Below are 19,518 nucleotides of genomic sequence, written 5' to 3' on the forward strand. Positions count from 1 at the left end.
TGTCTTTTCTTGGTTCTCTCCCTCAGCCCCAACCAGTCCCAGCAGAAGACTGCCCCTCCCTGAGCCTGGTTCTGCTGGAGGTTTCTTCCTGTTAAAAGGGAGTTTTTCCTTCCCACTGTAGCCAAGTGCTTGCTCACAGGGGGTCGTTTTGACCGTTGGGGTTTTACATAATTATTGTATGGCCTTGCCTTACAATATAAAGCGCCTTGGGGCAACTGTTTGTTGTGATTTGGCGCTATATAAAAAAATTGATTGATTGATTGATATATATATATATACATATATATATATATATATACACATATATATATACATATATATATATATATATATATATATATATACACACATGCACACACACATATACACACATACATATATATATACACACACACATATATACACGTACACATACATACACACATACATACATGCATACATACTTACACAAATATACACAAGCTTATGCACACAACCATACTCGTTTATATATACACTCACACTTACACATTCCTACACACGTACGCATATGAGTATTCACATGCACATATGTACCCACACAGACATATACACGCTTCTGGATACATATACACTCATACATTCTCACATATATGCAAATACAATTTTTTTTTCTCTTTCCTCCCCTTTCTTCTTTCTTTGTAACTTCTATAGTTCCAATAGTTCAAGAGGAATGTAGAAATCTTGTCTTCATTTTAGACCTCCTCAGAGTAGGTCACAGGTTTTATGATGGCTCTAATGTCCTCTGTGTTCAGCATTTGTCCAGACTTTTTCTGCCAGCCCCGAGTTTGCCAGCCATCCTGTAACAGTTCTCTCTCTAGAAGATCCCTCTCATCCACCTCTACCGTAATCCCCAGCTCTCTTAGAGTAGGTTGGGCGTCCAGGAGGGAAGGGAAGATTTTGATACCAGTCTCCAGGAATAGCTTCAGTTGGGCTGGTTATGGTGATTGTGCCTTTATTTTACGCTCCTTGAGTTTTTTGATCACCTCACGCACTTGTTTCCTTTTCCTTTGCACCTCTGGAGAAAAATCTTGGTCAAAAAAGACCTTTTTCCCGTTGAATTCAACATTTTGTTGCTCCTAGGCCTGTCACAACACTGCCTGTTTCACACTGAAATCTACAAACTGAACTATAATGGACCTCGGTGGTGCTGTCGGTTTTGGCTTAGACACTGTAGACCTGTGCGCTCGCTCGATGCGAATATCGGTGTCTTCAGGTAAATTTAGTTTCGACTTGAGAAATTGAGTGATGAACGGTATCATCTCTTTTCCTTCTGAATCTTCTTTTATCCCATGAAGTCTTATGTTGTTTTTGCGCATTCTGTTCTCCAGTTCATCTTGCTTTGCAGTTAGCTTAGCATCTTTTTTAAGCAGGTATGCTAACACTTTTTCCTGTCGTGTGTCTCGATCTTCATTGTTGCTTACCCTGGTTTCCGCAACTTCGATTCTTTTTTCCAGTGTATCAGTTCTTTTGTTGATTTCTCCTATTGTCATCTCCATGCGCATTTGAGACTCCTTAATATCTCGTTGAGCATTTCCAGACTCCTCTCGGAATTTACGAAGCTCCATGAGCAACAGGTTTTCGGCTTGTGTTAGGCTAGCATCTAGCGTTAGCTGCTTTTGCGTCATTTTCGTGTCTTCACTTTTCCCCATTTTAGCATCTTTCTTGCTCGTTCGTTGTCCAGTAGCCATTCTTGTAGGTTCTTTTATTTTCATTCAGTTAAATCGATATTGTAGGCTGTTTTCCAAAATTCTTGATCGGAGTGCAACTTAGACGCGTCTTCACTCGGGCATACCGGAAGCGGACGTCCAGTCAAACACAATTTAATTATGGTGCACTGAATTTTGAAGGCTGCATCATGTTTTAGAACTTTAATACTTTCATGTGACATGATGGGGGGGGGGGGACAAATGAAACAACGATGGACTGTAATTCTTATAATAAATTGTCTGTGATACCTTTTGCAGACAACAATGAGTGCATGGGTCAGAGTAGTGTGTGTGGATCCCGGGCATCTTGTGTCAACACACCTGGTAGCTTCAACTGTGAATGCTCCAAAGGGTTCTCCTTAGACAGCACAGGCGTGGAGTGTGAGGGTAAGCACAAACTACACCCCTTATGTCACATATAATAAATGTGAGCACTTAAAAGCTCCTGACATTTTTTTTAAGGATCAGGATTCAATTCATGAAATGTAGGCGTCAGTTGATGAGTGGTTATCTGACTTTTCCACAGACGTGGACGAGTGCAGCAGTAACCACCGCTGTCAGCACGGCTGCCAGAACATGCTGGGAGGGTACCGCTGTGGCTGTCCTCAGGGCTACGTTCAGCACTACCAGTGGAACCAGTGTGTGGGTAAGTTACTGTCGGTCAGCCAGGTGTATCGCAAAAACTTTGAATATCATGAAAAAGTTAATTTTTTTTGTCAGTTATTTCAGACATTGAAAAATTTACATATTCTAGTTTTAGTACATAGAAACAAAAAGTTTCAATCTTTTTTTTTTTTTTTTTTTGATCATTATGGCCTACTAGGGTTGGGTATCGAGAACCGGTTCTTTTCGGGTATCGTTAAGAAATAATTCAATCTACTGATAGCAATAGTCTTTTTGCTTAACGATTCCCTTATCAGTCCTTCAGAGCTGCTGTTGGTTTTAAGGGTTTTGTCGGGAAAATGATCATTCCTCTATGTTGATTACAGACCCTGCAGCGGCTTTGTAATCAACCGCTTCTGCAGCGCGACTCCACTTTGAAGCATGAAGCAATGAAGCAGTGCTTCAATTCACTGGCTCGTTGGTTCTTTGATTCGCTGCTTTTCAGAAGCGGCAAGTCCGCTTCTCAACCCCTCTCAAAACCATTAAAATATGTCAATCATGAGTCACTTTTGTGTGGATTAAAGTCACTAACTGGGACTCTCGTCTTGTTGCAGTCAAGAAATGAGAATCGTCCTCCATTCTGTTGGCATAGCTCCAAACGCTGCACCAGTCTCTGCTGAGACAGAGTCTGGTCGGAATTAATAACTTCAAAACAAATTGCCACTTTAAATAAAATGACACCTCTTTCCAAACACTGTAATACAGACAAACTACAATCAACTAAAGGATTTTTTTTTTCCTCCCAAAATGAGACGTCCTGCATTCTTTATGAATTACATCCTGATGTGTAGCACAGCCAGATGCAAGAGCTCAGATGTATGGAAAGACCTTCATGCCAATAATTTCTGAAAGGAAATGCTTTTGACAAAAAAGATTTTGTTACAGTTACAGTTACACTGTTGTTACAGATTTTGTTTATTTCTATTTATGCCCAGAGATCAAGGATGCACCATGTAGAGTTTATTATGTCCAGAGTTTAACGATCCAGTGACCAATTACATATTTATTTACTTTGAGACTCAGTAAAATGTTGTTGACATAGAAAACCTGTAAAGTCTACTTTTAGTACACATAAAATTCACAAGAGGTATCGATAAGGGAATTGATAAGGAATCGGATCGATAAGTGGAATCGATAATGGTATCGATATCGATAAAATCTTATCAATACTTTTCCCTATGGCCTACAGCTCCAAAAAGTAGAAAAATGTATATCTCAAAATACTAGAATGGTTCTGAAGATCAGTTTTTAAAAAAGTATGTTTATTTCTGCACCCAGTATTTGGTTGTGGCTCTTTTTGAATGAATTCCTGCATCAGTGCGGCATGGACTGGAGGCGGTCAGCTCTGCTATTAGCACTGCTGAGGTGTTCTGGAAGTCCAGATTCCTGTGATAGCAGCCTTCAGCACATGTGGATTGTTGGTTCTGGTGTCTCTTATGTTCCTCTTCACAATACCCCTTAAGGAATCTATGAGGGATTGTCTGTGGGATCAACTACGCTATGGTAAAAAAACCAGGTACTACAACCCCTGGCAAAAATTATGGAATCACCGGCCTCTGAGCATGTTCATTCAGTTGTTTAATTTTATTGAAAAAAAGCATATCACAGACATGACACAAAACTAAAGTCATTTCAAATGGCAACTTTCTGGCTTTAAGAAACACTATAAGAAATCAGGAAAAAAAAACTGTCAGTCAGTAACGGTTACTTTTTTAGACCAAGCAGAGGGAAAAAAAATATGGAATCACTCAATTCTGAGGAAAAAATTATGGAATCATGAAAAACAAAAGAACGCTCCAACAAATTACTAGTATTTTGATGCACCACCTCTGACTTTTATAACAGCTTGCAGTCTCTGAGGCATGGACTTAATGAGTGACAAACAGTACTCTTCATCAATCTGGCTCCAACTTTCTCTGATTGCTGTTGCCAGATCAGCTTTGCAGGTTGGAGCCTTGTCATGGACCATTTTCTTCAACTTCCACCAAAGATTTTCAATTGGATTAAGATCCGGACTATTTGCAGGCCATGACATTGACCCTATGTGTCTTTTTGCAAGGAATGTTTTCACAATTTTTGCTCTATTGCAAGATGCATTATCATCTTGAAAAATGATTTCATCATCCCCAAACATCCTTTCAATTGATGGGATAAGAAAAGTGTCCAAAATATCAACGTAAACTTGTGCATTTATTGAAGATGTAATGACAGCCATCTCCCCAGTGCCTTTACCTGACATGCAGCTCCATATCATCAATGACTGTGGAAATTTACATGTTCTTTTCAGGCAGTCATCTTTATAAATCTCATTGGAATGGCACCAAACAAAAGTTCCAGCATCATCACCTTGCCCAATGCAGATTCGAGATTCATCACTGAATAACCAACCTGTTAATGCTAGAATAGAATTTAAAATTCTTCTTCTTACTTATAAGGTTTTGAATAATCAGGTCCCATCTTATCTTAGGGACCTCGTAGTACCATATTACCCCATTAGAGCGCTTCGCTCTCAGACCGCGGGCTTACTTGTAGTTCCTAGGGTTTGTAAGAGTAGAATGGGAGGCAGAGCCTTCAGCTTTCAGGCTCCTCTCCTGTGGAACCAGCTCCCAATTCAGATCAGGGAGACAGATACCCTCTCTACTTTTAAGATTAGGCTTAAAACTTTCCTTTTCGCTAAGGCTTATAGTTAGGGCTGGATCGGGTGACCCTGGACCATCCCTTGGTTATGTTGCTTTAGACGTAGACTGTGGGAGGGTTCCCATGATGCACTGTTTCTTTCTCTTTTTGCTCCGTATGCATCACTCTGCATTTAATCATTAGTGATCGATCTCTTTTTCCTGGTTCTTTCCCTCAGCCCCAACCAGTCTCAGCAGAAGACTGCCCCTCCCTGAGCCTGGTTCTGCTGGAGGTTTCTTCCTGTTAAAAGGGAGTTTTTCCTTCCCACTGTGGCCAAGTGCTTGCTCATAGGGGGTCGTTTTGACTGTTGGGGTTTTTCATAATTATTGTATGGCCTTGCCTTGCAATGTGGAGCGCCTTGGGGCAACTGTTTGTTGTGATTTGGCGCTATATAAGAAAAAAGTTGATTGAAAGTTGATATGACTTTCATCCAGTCATCCACAGTCCACGATTGCTTTTCTTTAGCCCATTGTAACCTTGTTTTTTTCTGTTTAGGTGTTAATGATGGCTTTCGTTTAGCTTTTCTGTATGTAAATCCCATTTCCTTTAGGCGGTTTCTTACAGTTCGGTCACAGACGTTGACTCCAGTTTCCTCCCATTCGTTCCTCATTTGTTTTGTTGTGCATTTTCGATTTTTGAGAAATATTGCTTTAAGTTTTCTGTCTTGACACTTTGATGTCTTCCTTGGTCTACCAGTATGTTTGCCTTTAACAACCTTCCCATGTTGTTTGTATTTGGTCCAGAGTTTAGACACATCTGACTGTGAACAACCAACATCTTTTGCAACATTGCGTGATGATTTACCCTCTTTTAAGAGTTTGATAATCCTCTCCTTTGTTTCAATTGACATCTCTCGTGTTGGAGCCATGATTCATGTCAGTCCACTTGGTGCAACAGCTCTCCAAGGTGTGATCACTCCTTTTAAGATGCAGACTAATGAGCAGATCTGATCTGATGCAGGTGTTAGTTTTGGGGATGAACATTTACAGGGTGATTCCATAATTTATTCCTCAGAATTGAGTGATTCCATATTTTTTTCCCTCTGCTTGGTCTAAAAAAGTAACCGTTACTGACTGCCACAAATTTTTTTCCTGATTTCTTATAGTGTTTCTTAAAGCCAGAAAGTTGCCATTTGAAATGACTTTAGTTTTGTGTCATGTCTGTGATCTGCTTTTTTTCTACAAAATTAAACAACTGAATGAACATCCTCCGAGGCCGGTGATTCCATAATTTTTGCCAGGGGTTGTAGTACTTTTGGTACTGTGGGCAAATGCCAAGTACTGCTGGAAGAGGAAATCAGCATCTCCATGAAGCTTGTGAGCAGATGGCAGTATGAAGTGTTCTACAATCTCCTGATAAAGGGCTGGGTTAACTTTGGACTTGATAAAACACAGTGGACCAACACCAGTAGATGACATGGCACCTCAAATCAAACTTCACACTGGGCTTCAAGTACCTTGGATTTTGTGTCTCTTCGCTTTTCCTCCAGACTTTGTGACATGGATTTCCAAAAATTACTTATCTGAGGATTATGGACTACTGAGCAACAGTTCAGTTCTTTTTTCTGTAGCACAGGTAAGAAGCTTCTGACAGCCTATGGTTCAGGAGTGGCTTGGAAACAGGAATGCAACGCTTGTAGCCTATTTCCTGGACACGCCTGTGCGTGGTGGCCCTTGGCGCACTGACTCCAGCCTCAGTCCACTCCTTGTGAACCTCCCAGAAGTTCTTGAATCAGTTTTGGCTTACAATCTTCTCAAGGCTGTGTTCGTTCCTGTTGCTTGTGCATATTTTCTGACCCCCCCAGTCAACTTTATGTGAATATTCTTTGATCTAGAACTCTGAACAGCCAGAGCTTTCAGCAGTGGCCTTCTGTGGCTTAAAACCTCCTTGTGGAAAGTGTCTGAGAGTGTCTTCTGGACAAATGTGACTTCAGCAGTCTCCCTCATGATATTGGTTGTGTCTACTGAACCAGATTTGAGAGATTCATGGTATACATGCTGTATAAATGGGACTTGAAAAAAAAAATTCCAGTATTTTGAGATATGCATTTTCTAATTTGGGGGACTGTAGGCCATAATAATCAAAATTAAAATGAAAAAAATGATTGAAATGTTTTTGTTTCTATGTACTGAAACGAGAATATGTAAAATGTTCACTCTCTGAAATACCTGAAACAAATTGGACTTTTTCACGATATTCTAGACTCCAATAGGACACCATATTCTGATTGAGGTTTTTACATGTCTACACTTGCCACTGTTGCCAGTCTGGATAAGGTTTAAAACCTTGCTCATGTGTAGCACCTCGGAGCAACTTATGTAGAGGTGGTGCTGTGTGAATACACTGAATGGAAATGCAAAATTCAGTTTGTGTTTTTGTGAATTAAAATTGTCAAGTTTTAGAAATTATGTTTCTGAGAATGTAAAGAATTATATTCATTTAAGATAGACCAATCATGTTGTCGCCATACTGTGTGTGATGTTTCTGCTCCTCACCCAATTTTGTGACTAAACATGTTTCATATGTCCCACGTGTTCCTCCTGCATCTCTCCACTTCCTTTTCCTTTCCATCCCAGATGAGAACGAGTGTCAGGGCGGGACTGTGTGTGGCTCCGCCTCCTGCTACAACACACTGGGCAGCTACAAGTGTGTGTGTCCTTCTGGCTTTGACTTTGAGCAGACGGCTGGTGGCTGCCAAGATGTAAATGAGTGCAGTATGGGCAACAATCCTTGCATGTACGGCTGCTCCAACACAGATGGTGGCTACCTATGCGGGTGTCCGGGAGGTTACTACAGAGCTGGACAGGGGTGAGGAGATGCAAATTTAAAAGTAGTTTCAGCTCCTCGTATTTTTCTTGCAAATCAAAAAAGTTCTTAGTCACAATTTAAGATAGCGAGCCTCTTGACAAATGTTTATTTTGCTACAGAGAAATATTTCAAAGCTTTGGACTATGTTTCAGCTCTTTGATTCTGTCACTTTCCATCTCTAGTCACTGTATAACAGGAGCAGGTTTCCCTGGACAGCTTGGGATGGACAGTGAAGATGATGACAGTCTGTCTCCTGAGGCCTGCTATGAGTGTAAGATCAATGGAGGAGGAAAGGGCAGACGACACAGACGCAATGCCTTGAAAAATGAGCTCAAGCAGGTACATATTGACCAATAATAATAATACGTAATAATAATGATAATGATCCTGCTTGGTGTCACATCCAAGAAGTCAACTGCGAGTACCAGAGGTTGAATGAAGTCACTGTCAAGTCATTCTCAAGTCATCAATCTGTCCCAAGTCAAGTCTTAAGTCAGCTTGCAAACAATTGGTGGACATTATGACTTGAAACTTGCCAGTTCATGACTTGAGAGTGACTTTGTCCTACCTCTGGCGAGTACTCATCAATCAATCAATCAATCAATCAATTTTTTTTATATAGCGCCAAATCACAACAAACAGTTGCCCCAAGGCGCTTTATATTGTAAGGCAAGGCCATACAATAATTATGTAAAACCCCAACGGTCAAAACGACCCCCTGTGAGCAAGCACTTGGCTACAGTGGGAAGGAAAAACTCCCTTTTAACAGGAAGAAACCTCCAGCAGAACCAGGCTCAGGGAGGGGCAGTCTTCTGCTGGGACTGGTTGGGGCTGAGGGAGAGAACCAGGAAAAAGACATGCTGTGGAGGGGAGCAGAGATCGATCACTAATGATTAAATGCAGAGTGGTGCATACAGAGCAAAAAGAGAAAGAAACAGTGCATCATGGGAACCCCCCAGCAGTCTACGTCTATAGCAGCATAACTAAGGGATGGTTCAGGGTCACCTGATCCAGCCCTAACTATAAGCTTTAGCAAAAAGGAAAGTTTTAAGCCTAATCTTAAAAGTAGAGAGGGTGTCTGTCTCCCTGATCTGAATTGGGAGCTGGTTCCACAGGAGAGGAGCCTGAAAGCTGAAGGCTCTGCCTCCCATTCTACTCTTACAAACCCTAGGAACTACAAGTAAGCCTGCAGTCTGAGAGCGAAGCGCTCTATTGGGGTGATATGGTACTACGAGGTCCCTAAGATAAGATGGGACCTGATTATTCAAAACCTTATAAGTAAGAAGAAGAATTTTAAATTCTATTCTAGAATTAACAGGAAGCCAATGAAGAGAGGCCAATATAGGTGAGATATGCTCTCTCCTTCTAGTCCCCGTCAGTACTCTAGCTGCAGCATTTTGAATTAACTGAAGGCTTTTTAGGGAACTTTTAGGACAACCTGATAATAATGAATTACAATAGTCCAGCCTAGAGGAAATAAATGCATGAATTAGTTTTTCAGCATCACTCTGAGACAAGACCTTTCTGATTTTAGAGATATTGCGTAAATGCAAAAAAGCAGTCCTACATATTTGTTTAATATGCGCTTTGAATGACATATCCTGATCAAAAATGACTCCAAGATTTCTCACAGTATTACTAGAGGTCAGGGTAATGCCATCCAGAGTAAGGATCTGGTTAGACACCATGTTTCTAAGATTTGTGGGGCCAAGTACAATAACTTCAGTTTTATCTGAGTTTAAAAGCAGGAAATTAGAGGTCATCCATGTCTTTATGTCTGTAAGACAATCCTGCAGTTTAGCTAATTGGTGTGTGTCCTCTGGCTTCATGGATAGATAAAGCTGGGTATCATCTGCGTAACAATGAAAATTTAAGCAATACCGTCTAATAATACTGCCTAAGGGAAGCATATATAAAGTGAATAAAATTGGTCCTAGCACAGAACCTTGTGGAACTCCATAATTAACTTTAGTCTGTGAAGAAGATTCCCCATTTACATGAACAAATTGTAATCTATTAGACAAATATGATTCAAACCACCGCAGCGCAGTGCCTTTAATACCTATGGCATGCTCTAATCTCTGTAATAAAATTTTATGGTCAACAGTATCAAAAGCAGCACTGAGGTCTAACAGAACAAGCACAGAGATGAGTCCACTGTCCAAGGCCATAAGAAGATCATTTGTAACCTTCACTAATGCTGTTTCTGTACTATGATGAATTCTAAAACCTGACTGAAACTCTTCAAATAGACCATTCCTCTGCAGATGATCAGTTAGCTGTTTTACAACTACCCTTTCAAGAATTTTTGAGAGAAAAGGAAGTTTGGAGATTGGCCTATAATTAGCTAAGATAGCTGGGTCAAGTGATGGCTTTTTAAGTAATGGTTTAATTACTGCCACCTTAAAAGCCTGTGGTACATAGCCAACTAACAAAGATAGATTGATCATATTTAAGATCGAAGCATTAAATAATGGTAGGGCTTCCTTGAGCAGCCTGGTAGGAATGGGGTCTAATAAACATGTTGATGGTTTGGATGAAGTAACTAATGAAAATAACTCAGACAGAACAATCGGAGAGAAAGAGTCTAACCAAATACCGGCATCACTGAAAGCAGCCAAAGATAACGATACGTCTTTGGGATGGTTATGAGTAATTTTTTCTCTAATAGTTAAAATTTTGTTAGCAAAGAAAGTCATGAAGTCATTACTAGTTAAAGTTAATGGAATACTCAGCTCAATAGAGCTCTGACTCTTTGTCAGCCTGGCTACAGTGCTCATAGAATGCAAAGTCTTAAATTCAGTTGATTGGGCTGCTCTCTCTGACAGCCTTAAATTTGTGGGATTCCCCCAAGAAGTGGCAGCCATCACAGCCAGCCTATACACCAGAGGTGTAAAACTCCACCTTCAGAAAGTAAAAACCCTCCCATGTGTTACTTCTACTTGTGCACCTAAAACCGGTGATCTCAATCGGTAACTCATCCACCTGCCTGAAGAGCTGAACTAATTACAATCAGCTGGTTTATTGGGAAGATGGAACATATATGTGGCTGGACTTTTATTTTCTGAACCCGGAGTTTTACACTTCTGCTATACACACATAGTGTGAGTGCTGTACGGCAGGGGTGCCCAGGTTCGGTCCTCGAGATCTACCTTCCTGACACTCTTAGTTGTCTCCCTGTTCCAACACACCTAACCAGCCCGAAAGAGTGACATGGGCCCGCCCTCCTGTGGGTTCACCACCTGCAGAGGGGGCCATGGGGGTCGGGTGTAGATCGAGGGTGGGTGGCCCGGCACCCCGGTCCGCGCTCACAGCCTTTGGCTGTCGGGATGTGGAATGTCACCTCGCTGGGGGCGGGGAGGAGCCTGAGCTTGTGAGGGAGGTTGAGAGGTACCGACTAGAGATAGTTGGGCTCACCTCCACGCACAGCTTGGGATCTGGTACCCAACTCCTGGAGAGGGGCTGGGCGCTCCACTTTTCTGGCGTGGCCCACGGGAGAGGCGGCGGGTGGGGGTAGCATTGCTCATTGCTCCCCAGCTCAGTCGCCATGTGTTGGAGTTCACCCTGGTGATCGAGAGGGTCGTGTCCCTATGCCTTCGGGTTGGAGACAGGTCTCTCACTGTTGTTTCAGCCTATGGGCCGAGTGGCAGTGCAGAGTACCCGACCTTCTTGGAGTCCCTGGGAGGGGTACTAGATAGTGCTCCAAATGGGGACTCCATTGTTCTCCTGTGGGACTTCAGTGCCCATGTGGTCGGATACAGTGAGACCTGGAGGGGGGTGATTGGGAAGCACAGCCTCCCCGATCTGAACCCGAGTGGTGTTCAGTTGTTGGACTTCTGTACTAGCCATAGTTTGTCCATCACAAACACCATGTTTGAACACAAGGATATCCATAAGTGCACGTGGCACCAGGACACCCTAAGCCGGAGGTCGATGATCGACTTTATAGTCATATTATCTGACCTTTGGCCATGTGTCTCGGACACTCGGGTGAAGAGATGGGCTGAGCTGTTGACTGATCACCACCTGGTGGTGAGTTGGATCCGCTGGGAGAGGAGGAAGCCGGTCAGACCTGGCAGGCCCAAATGTATCGTGAGGGTCTGCTGGGAACGACTGGCAGAACCCTCTGTCAGCGAGGTCTTCAACTCCCACCTCCGGGAGAGCTTCTCCCAGATCCCGGGGGAGGTTGGAGACATGGAGTCTGAGTGGACCGTGTTCTCCACCTCCTTGTCGATGCGGCCGCTCGCAGCTGTGATCGCAGGGTCTCTGGTGCCTGTCGCAGCAGCAATCCCCGAACCCGGTGGTGGACACCGGAAGTAAGGGATGCCATCAAGCTGAAGAAGGAGTCCTACTTGTCTTTGTTGGCAGGTGGGATTCCGGAAGCAGCTGACAGGTACCGGCAGGCCAAGCGTGATGCAGCCTGTGCAGTCACAGAGGCAAAAACTCGGGTCTGGGAGGAGTTCAGGGAGGCCATGGAGGATGACTATTGGTCGGCCTCGAAGAAATTCTGAAAACCGTCCGACGCCTCCGGAGGCGGAAGCAGCTCTCCACCAACACTGTCTACAGTGCGGGTGGGGAGCTGTTGACCCTGACTGGGGATGTTGTCGGGGGTGGAAGGAATACTTCAAGGATCTCCTCAATCCCATCGTCACACCTTCCGAAGAGGAAGCAGAGACTAGGGAGTCAGAGGCAGACTCATCCATCACCCAGGCCGAAGTCACCCAGGTGGTCAGAAAGCTCCTCGGTGACAAGGCTCCTGGGGTGGATGAAATCCGTCCGGAGTACCTTAAGTCTCTGGATGTTGTGGGACTGTCTTGGTTGACATGTCTCTGCAACATTGTGTGGCGGTCAGGGACAGTGCCTCTGGATTGGCAGACTGGGGTGGTGGTCCCTCTGTTTAAGAAGGGGGACCGGAGGGTGTGTTCCAACTACAGGGGGATCACACTCCTCAGCCTCCCTGGTAAGGTCTATTCCAGAGTAGTGGAGAGGAGAATTCAACCAATAGTCAAACCTCGGATTTAGGAGGAGCAGTGTGGTTTTCGTCCTGGTCGCGGCACACTGGACCAGCTCTACACCCTCCATCGGGTGCTCGAGGGTTCATGGGAGTTCGCCCAACCAGACCACATGTGTTTTGTGGATCTGGGGAAGGTGTTCAACCATGTCCCTCGAGGTGCCCTGTGGGGGGTGCTCTGGGAGTACAGGGTCTGGGGTCCCTTTTTAAGGGCTATCCGGTCCCTGTACAACCGCAGCAGGAGCTTGGTTTGCATTACCGGTAATAAGTCAAGCCTGTTTCCAGTGCACTTCGGCCTCCGCCAGGGCTGCCCTTTGTCACCGGTTCTGTTCATTACCTTTATGGACAGAATTTCTAGGCACAGTCAGGGTGTAGAGGGGGTCCGGTTTGGGAACCACAGAATCTCGTCTCTGCTGTTTGCGGACGATGTGGTTCTGTTGGCTTCTTCAAATCAGGACCTTCAGCATGCACTGGAGCGGTTTGCAGCCAAGTGTGAAGCGTCCGGGATGAAAATCAGCACCTCCAAATCCGAGGTCATGGTTCTCGACCGGAAAAAGGTGCTTTGCCCTCTTCAGGTCAATGGAGTGTCCTTGCCTCAAGTGGAAAAGTTTAAGTATCTCGGGGTCTTGTTCATGAGAGAGGGACAGATGGAGCTTGAGATCGACAGATGGATCGGTGCAGCATCTGCAGTGATGCAGTCGCTGTATCGGACCGTCCTGGTGAAGAGAGAGCGGAGCAGGGGGGCAAAGCTCTCGATTTACCGATTGATCTACGTTCTGACCCTCACCTATGGTCATGAGATTTGGCTCATGACCGAAAGAACAAGATCGCAAGTACAAGCGGCTGAGATGAGTTTCCTCCGCAGGGTGGCTGGGCACTCTCTTAGAGATAGGGTGAGGAGCTCGGTCACTCGGAAGGAGCTCGGAGTCGAGCCGCTGCTCCTCCACGTCGAACGGAGCCAACTGAGGTGGTTCGGGCGTCTTTTTCGGATGCCCCCTGGACGCCTCGCTGGAGAGGTGTTCCGGGCACGTCCCATTGGGAGGAGGCTCCGGGGAAGATTTGGGACACGCTGGAGGGACTACGTCTTGCAGCTGGCTTGGGAACGCCTCGGGGTTCCCCCGGAGGAGCTGGGGGAGATGTGTGTGGATCGGGAGGTCTGAGTGGCTTTGCTTGAGCTGCTGCCCCTGCGATCCAACCTCGGATGAAGCGGAAGAAAATGGAATGGAATGGAATATCGCCATGGTGGTAACAAGCTGCAGCAAGTGAGTGCACGCACGGAGTGGACACTGACAGCCCCCCAGGTTGAAACAGACTGTCAGATCAGAACACGCAGCAGGCAATCTGACCGTCATTTCACCCATGTGAGCTCTATTCCACATGACGCCATGTCTATGCTGCGGCGTGCTGTCCACAAGATATGCATGCCGAGCAGAACACGCGCACGGCCGACTACACGCACCTGACCAGTAGATGTGGACATGATCAGAGCACACTGCTTCTCCTTCATATCATTTCATGACTGAACTGAATGTCTGTGACCATGGGTCATCACCAAAGGAACAGATGGATCATATTTGTATTGCTCGCTTGATAAATGCGGTGTTTTATATGGTGTGGGATTTTAACTTTTTCTTTGTAATACTTCCATGTCCTTCCTGGTATGAGGCAGATTCCCACAGCTTTCACAGAACAGTCCTGTATCTCAGCGTTAGTCACCAACTGGTGATCCAGAGCTCTTGAAAGGTGTGAGTTCCCATCCAGTGGGTGGTGTGTTTTTCTCTCTCTCTCTGTTTTTTTTCATTTATACCACATAAGCGGTGCAATCTAGGTCCACACGTATTGGCTGGTTGTTATTTTTTTATTTATACCACATAAGCAGCACGGTGTGGTTCCACACGTACTGGCTGTTTTTTATTTATACCGCATAAGTGGCGCGATGTGGTTCCACGCGTATCGGCTGGTTTTTCTTTATACCTCATAAGTGGCACAATGTGGTTCCACGTCTACCAACTGGTTTTTATTTTCTTATTTACACCACATAAGCGGTGCCATGTGCTGCACCTGGCACTGTTCCTGCTCAAAAGACTCTGGCACGTGCGCAAACTCTCGCACCGGGTTCGTGCACGCCTGCCCATCGGCGCGATGGTTCGTGCGCTAATTTCAAACTGTTTTACCATTTTCGCCCAAACTTCGCACTATGTGTAAAAGGGGCCATTATGGAGGCATGAGGTCACTGGACAGAGGTGTTTGACGATGCCAGTATCTTTGCTGGAGAATGACGGTCCAATTCTTTAGGGTCCTGGTGCTTGCTGTCTGGCTGGTTCTGTCGTGTCATGGGCAATACAAAGCACAGCACCAGCGCATGCTCCCAGATTTGACTTGATTTTGTAGGACTGTACAACAATAAAAAAGATTCATGGGATAATCACGTGTGAAAGCAAACTGCAAATTTTTCTGTGTAGGCTCTCAGTTGTCCAGGTGGTTTCCATAGTAGAGAAGCTTGAATCTTCGACTGGACTGGGTTGCTTGACGTGAGGACGTTTCGCTTCAAATCACAGAAGCTTCCTCAGCTAAAATTCTTACTCTGGTAGTCTGACTTCTGTCTTGACTCTTGTAGAGAAGAATAAACCAGAAGCCAACAAAAGCTGGAGTTTTTTAACCTAACCAGACCCCACCTACCGAGAGGCTGACTGCTATAGGCTAGTGACTAAACAATAGCTCTAATTAGCACTTATTGTGCTCTAGTTAGCACTCTCCACTCTCTACACTACATTGCTCTAAGAGCAATGTAGTGTATCATATCAGATGTCAGGAAAACTGTAATGAACACTACATAGGTGAGACGAAGCAACTTTTACACAAGACGCTATACCAGCACCGCAGAGAGGTCGCCAGTGGACCTCAGTCTGCAGTTCATCTCCACCTGAAAGACACTAACCACACGTTTGAGGACAAGGAAGTTAAAATCTTAGCCAGAGAGAAGAAATGGTTTGAGAGAGGTGTCAAGGAAGCATTCTTTGTAAAACAGTTGAAACCCAGCCTTAAACGTGGAGCGGGTCTCATACACGCTTTGTCCCCTGTTTACAATGTGGTACTCAGGTCAAAGCAGTTTCAGTCTTTTGTTCATGGTAATGAGTCATTCAGGAGAGAGTCGTCAAGGGAGCCATCAGGGGAGGCTTCCATCCTGTCATTAGGAGAGTGCTACTAGAGCACAATAGGTGCTAATTAGAACTATTGTTTAGTCACTAGCCTATAGCAGTCAGCCTCTCAGTAGGTGGGGTCTGGTTAGGTTAAAAAACTCCAGCTTTTGCTGGCTTCTGGTTTATTCTTCTCTACAAGAGTCAAGACAGAAGTCAGACTACTAGAGCAAGAATTTTAGCTGAGGAAGCTTCTGTGATTTGAAGCGAAACATCCTCACGTCAAGCAACCCAGTCCAGTCGAAGATTCAAGCTTCTCTACTATCCAAACTGCAAATACGTACATAAAGGAAAAGGTAAATACAAAGGTAAATTGTAATGCAAATACATCAAGTAAAAATGTATCTGAATAAATTATTGTCAATATAAACAACAAACTACATTAAAAATGGTAGGAAAAAAAAATCATGTTACATTTCCCTAGTAGATAGGAAATGTGTCTGGGAGTGGTGTAGGAACAATGATAAACTTGCAACCCTGGCCAAAACAGCAAACAGCTGCCTGGTGGCACGGGGGCAGACATTCATGTGACAGAGAAGGGTCTGAAATATGAGTCACTGTGGCCGCATAAGCAACATGGGAGCCAGAACATGATGAGATTTCGTGGCAGTGAGATATGACAATTCCATTTTCATTTTACTCTGTTCTCTCAGGAATTCAAAATTTCACTACATGCAATGTGCCGAAAAAATTGGGGGGGGGGGGGGGCTTCTATTAGAGAAGGCACGTTTATTAGAGTAAATATGGTATTGATCCATTTTCTGTATCCGCTTACTCCAGTTAAGGGTCACGGGGGGGCTGGAATCTATCCCGAGCAGTCAGAGGGCCTCAGGCGGGGTACATTCTGGACATAGAAAAATAACGTTCTGTTTAAAAAAATTCTGTCTAATAAATACAGCACTCTTCAACTCTTCTCCTTCTCTCTGAATAAAGCACTTGAGAAGTTGGGTAAGGAGTCTGAGTTTATGATGGTCCTGGATCAAGACAAAGATCTGGGCTTTCAATGACTTCCTGGACTCAGTTATCAAAAGTGTATTAATATGCAGTAAAAGTGACAAACGATGTACAGAGATTCACTTATGTGTTTGTGACGTTCCTGTTTCATCATGTTCATCTGATCTTATCTATTTGTGGAGTCTCTGAACAGAGGTATCTGTCCAAGAGAATACATTTGCAGGAGAAAAAAGGTCAAAGTGTTTAGGGTCCTGGTGCTTCCTGTCTTACTGTATGGTTGTGAGACTTGGATGCTAACCAGTGACCCAGTGCAAAGTCTGAACGTCGTTGGTACCAAGCCTATTTTTGGTACAGCTGAAATCACACTGTTACACAATTACTTGGGGGAACTCAGATGATGTGTACCACTTACATTGTGAGGGAACTTCAGGTAGGACAATGTAGTCATGTAGTGCATGTCTGTGTTCATACAGCATCTAAAGGCCAAGAGGACACCCACATTTCACCTGGCTGCGGCAGATAGATGGCTACTTGTGGGAGATAGGAGCCTGGAAGGATCCTGCGTGGTGGCCTTGGGTCCTAGGTGGTTGCCATCCAGGACCCAAGGCTCTTCCATAGTGTGTTAGATGTAGTGATGCACAAAAGGAGCACATACAGTACTGTCAGACCTGAAGTGAGCTTGACTTTCCCAGGAAGGATAGTGTTCTGGTCGTGTCCCAGTAGCTGCCGTTGGTTTTTCTCAGTTGATACAGTTTCAGGGTCAAGATTACTTATTTAGAAAACATAACCATGGTGTGTTCAATCCAGAGTAGTTTCTATCACACTAGTAATTTACATCCTTGCCTCTGCTTCCATCCTCATTTCAGGACTCAACAGTCAGTTTGGCCAGCGTTGACACGCAGGCCTCCATCCCCATGAATGTTTCACTGACCTCGCTGCTCAACAAGGAGCCGCTGCTCGAGCTTCTACCCGCCCTGCAGCCCCTCGAGCACCATGTACGCTACGTTATCACTCATGGCAACACTGATGAACACTTCTGCCTCCTCGAACGCCGTGATGGGAAGAGCGTACTGCGACTTGGCAAAAGGCCACCTCCGCCAGGTTCTTATAGGTTGGATATCGCCAGCCTGCCACTGTTTGGGCCTCGAAAACTACGTCAACTAGAGCAGCAGCACGACAATGACTACCTACTAGGAGAAATAGGAGACGCCCTGCGCATCAAGCTGCACATCCACCTGCACTGAGTTTTCTCAACTGCCCTGGACTGATTCCTGAAGTTGGAACCCTTGACCTGTAATCCAGCAGTTTGTCCCCACCGCTCCGATAGGACCGTCCCCTAAAACTGGGGGTAATCTCGGGCTTTGAAAGACTGAGACAATCAGCCCAAATCTCCTACCACTTTGTTACTGTTTATCTTTTTTGTATGCTTTGTGGGGTTTTTTTTTTTTGTTTGTTTGTTTGTTTGTTTTTGTCTTTTTGTACCTTGATTACACTACCTGTTGCGGCTGCCGACCCAGTGGAGATGATGACAGAGAGGTATCTCTTGCGTGGACCACAGCCTCCCCCATGCACAATTATCACAACAACAGATGGCCAAAGAGTCCATGAAGCACTTCTGTTCTAAAGAAAAAAAGCTAAACAAGGAATTCCACACAAATTAAAGTGCTGAGAGTGGCCGCATGTACTGTAGTATTTAAACTGCAGCATAGGAAATGTAAAATGCTTCAAATCAAAACTAAAGATGAGGCTGCTGGTGGTCCAAAGACTGGCTCACCTCTTTGAGATCTTGATGAAATCACAACACTGGGGATCAAAGCTTGTCACGTCCACCCCTCTCAGTATTAGAATGTCAACGTATGTTTGTTAATTCAAAATTTGTAACTCAAAGGACTGCAACATTTACACATCATTTGAGGTGGTCATTGGTCCGCAGTCATCTCTCGTAGCTGTTCTCAGATTAGAAAAACCCAGCTGGTTTCTGCTCTTATGTGACTGACTGCATGTGTGTGTTGCCATGTTTGGTTTTACCTCAGTGCTTTTCACCATGCTGCAATGCTGTCTTTAAAGCAATAGAGGGTGCTGTTATACCTCAGCATCCTTCTCAACCAGGGCGCACACTGGCTAAAAAAGGACTTTAGAGAAGGTCGGCCAGGGCAGATTGTGTGTGTTTTTTGTTTGTTTGTTTGTTTGTTTGTTTGTTTGTTTGTTTGTTTGTTTTTGGATTTCAGCCTTCAGGTGCAGTTTCTGAATTGAAATTCTGTTTTTTCATTAAGACCAAAGTGTTTCTCTGCAGCTTTACAGTATAATCCTAATAAAAGCCATTCAGGAGAACAGAACTGTAGCCAACAGCCACCGATTGGAGGCTGAAAGGGACATTAAGTGTAACCTGACTTTGACTTCTTTGACTTTATTGCAAGCGTGATGTTGAAAGTTTGAGCCTCATTTTGTGACATGGAAAAACAGACAATCTCCAAAGGTACAC

General features: G+C 44.3%; 1 protein-coding gene across 1 annotated transcript in view; it reads left to right on the forward strand.

Moving 5' to 3' along the window:
* Window positions 1–19,202, forward strand: part of fbn2b (fibrillin 2b) — a 229,559-nt gene extending 210,357 nt beyond the window's left edge. The window contains exons 61-65 of the mRNA XM_034179854.1: window positions 1,986–2,114; window positions 2,254–2,373; window positions 7,643–7,874; window positions 8,057–8,213; window positions 17,903–19,202. Of these exons, the coding sequence (XP_034035745.1) occupies window positions 1,986–2,114; window positions 2,254–2,373; window positions 7,643–7,874; window positions 8,057–8,213; window positions 17,903–18,280 (1,016 nt within the window). The 3' untranslated portion in view covers window positions 18,281–19,202. The remainder of the gene's footprint in view (window positions 1–1,985; window positions 2,115–2,253; window positions 2,374–7,642; window positions 7,875–8,056; window positions 8,214–17,902) is intronic.
* The last annotated feature ends 316 nt before the right edge of the window (window positions 19,203–19,518 follow it).

The sequence above is a fragment of the Thalassophryne amazonica genome, chromosome 10, assembly GCF_902500255.1.
Source record: "Thalassophryne amazonica chromosome 10, fThaAma1.1, whole genome shotgun sequence".
NCBI lineage: Eukaryota > Metazoa > Chordata > Actinopteri > Batrachoidiformes > Batrachoididae > Thalassophryne > Thalassophryne amazonica.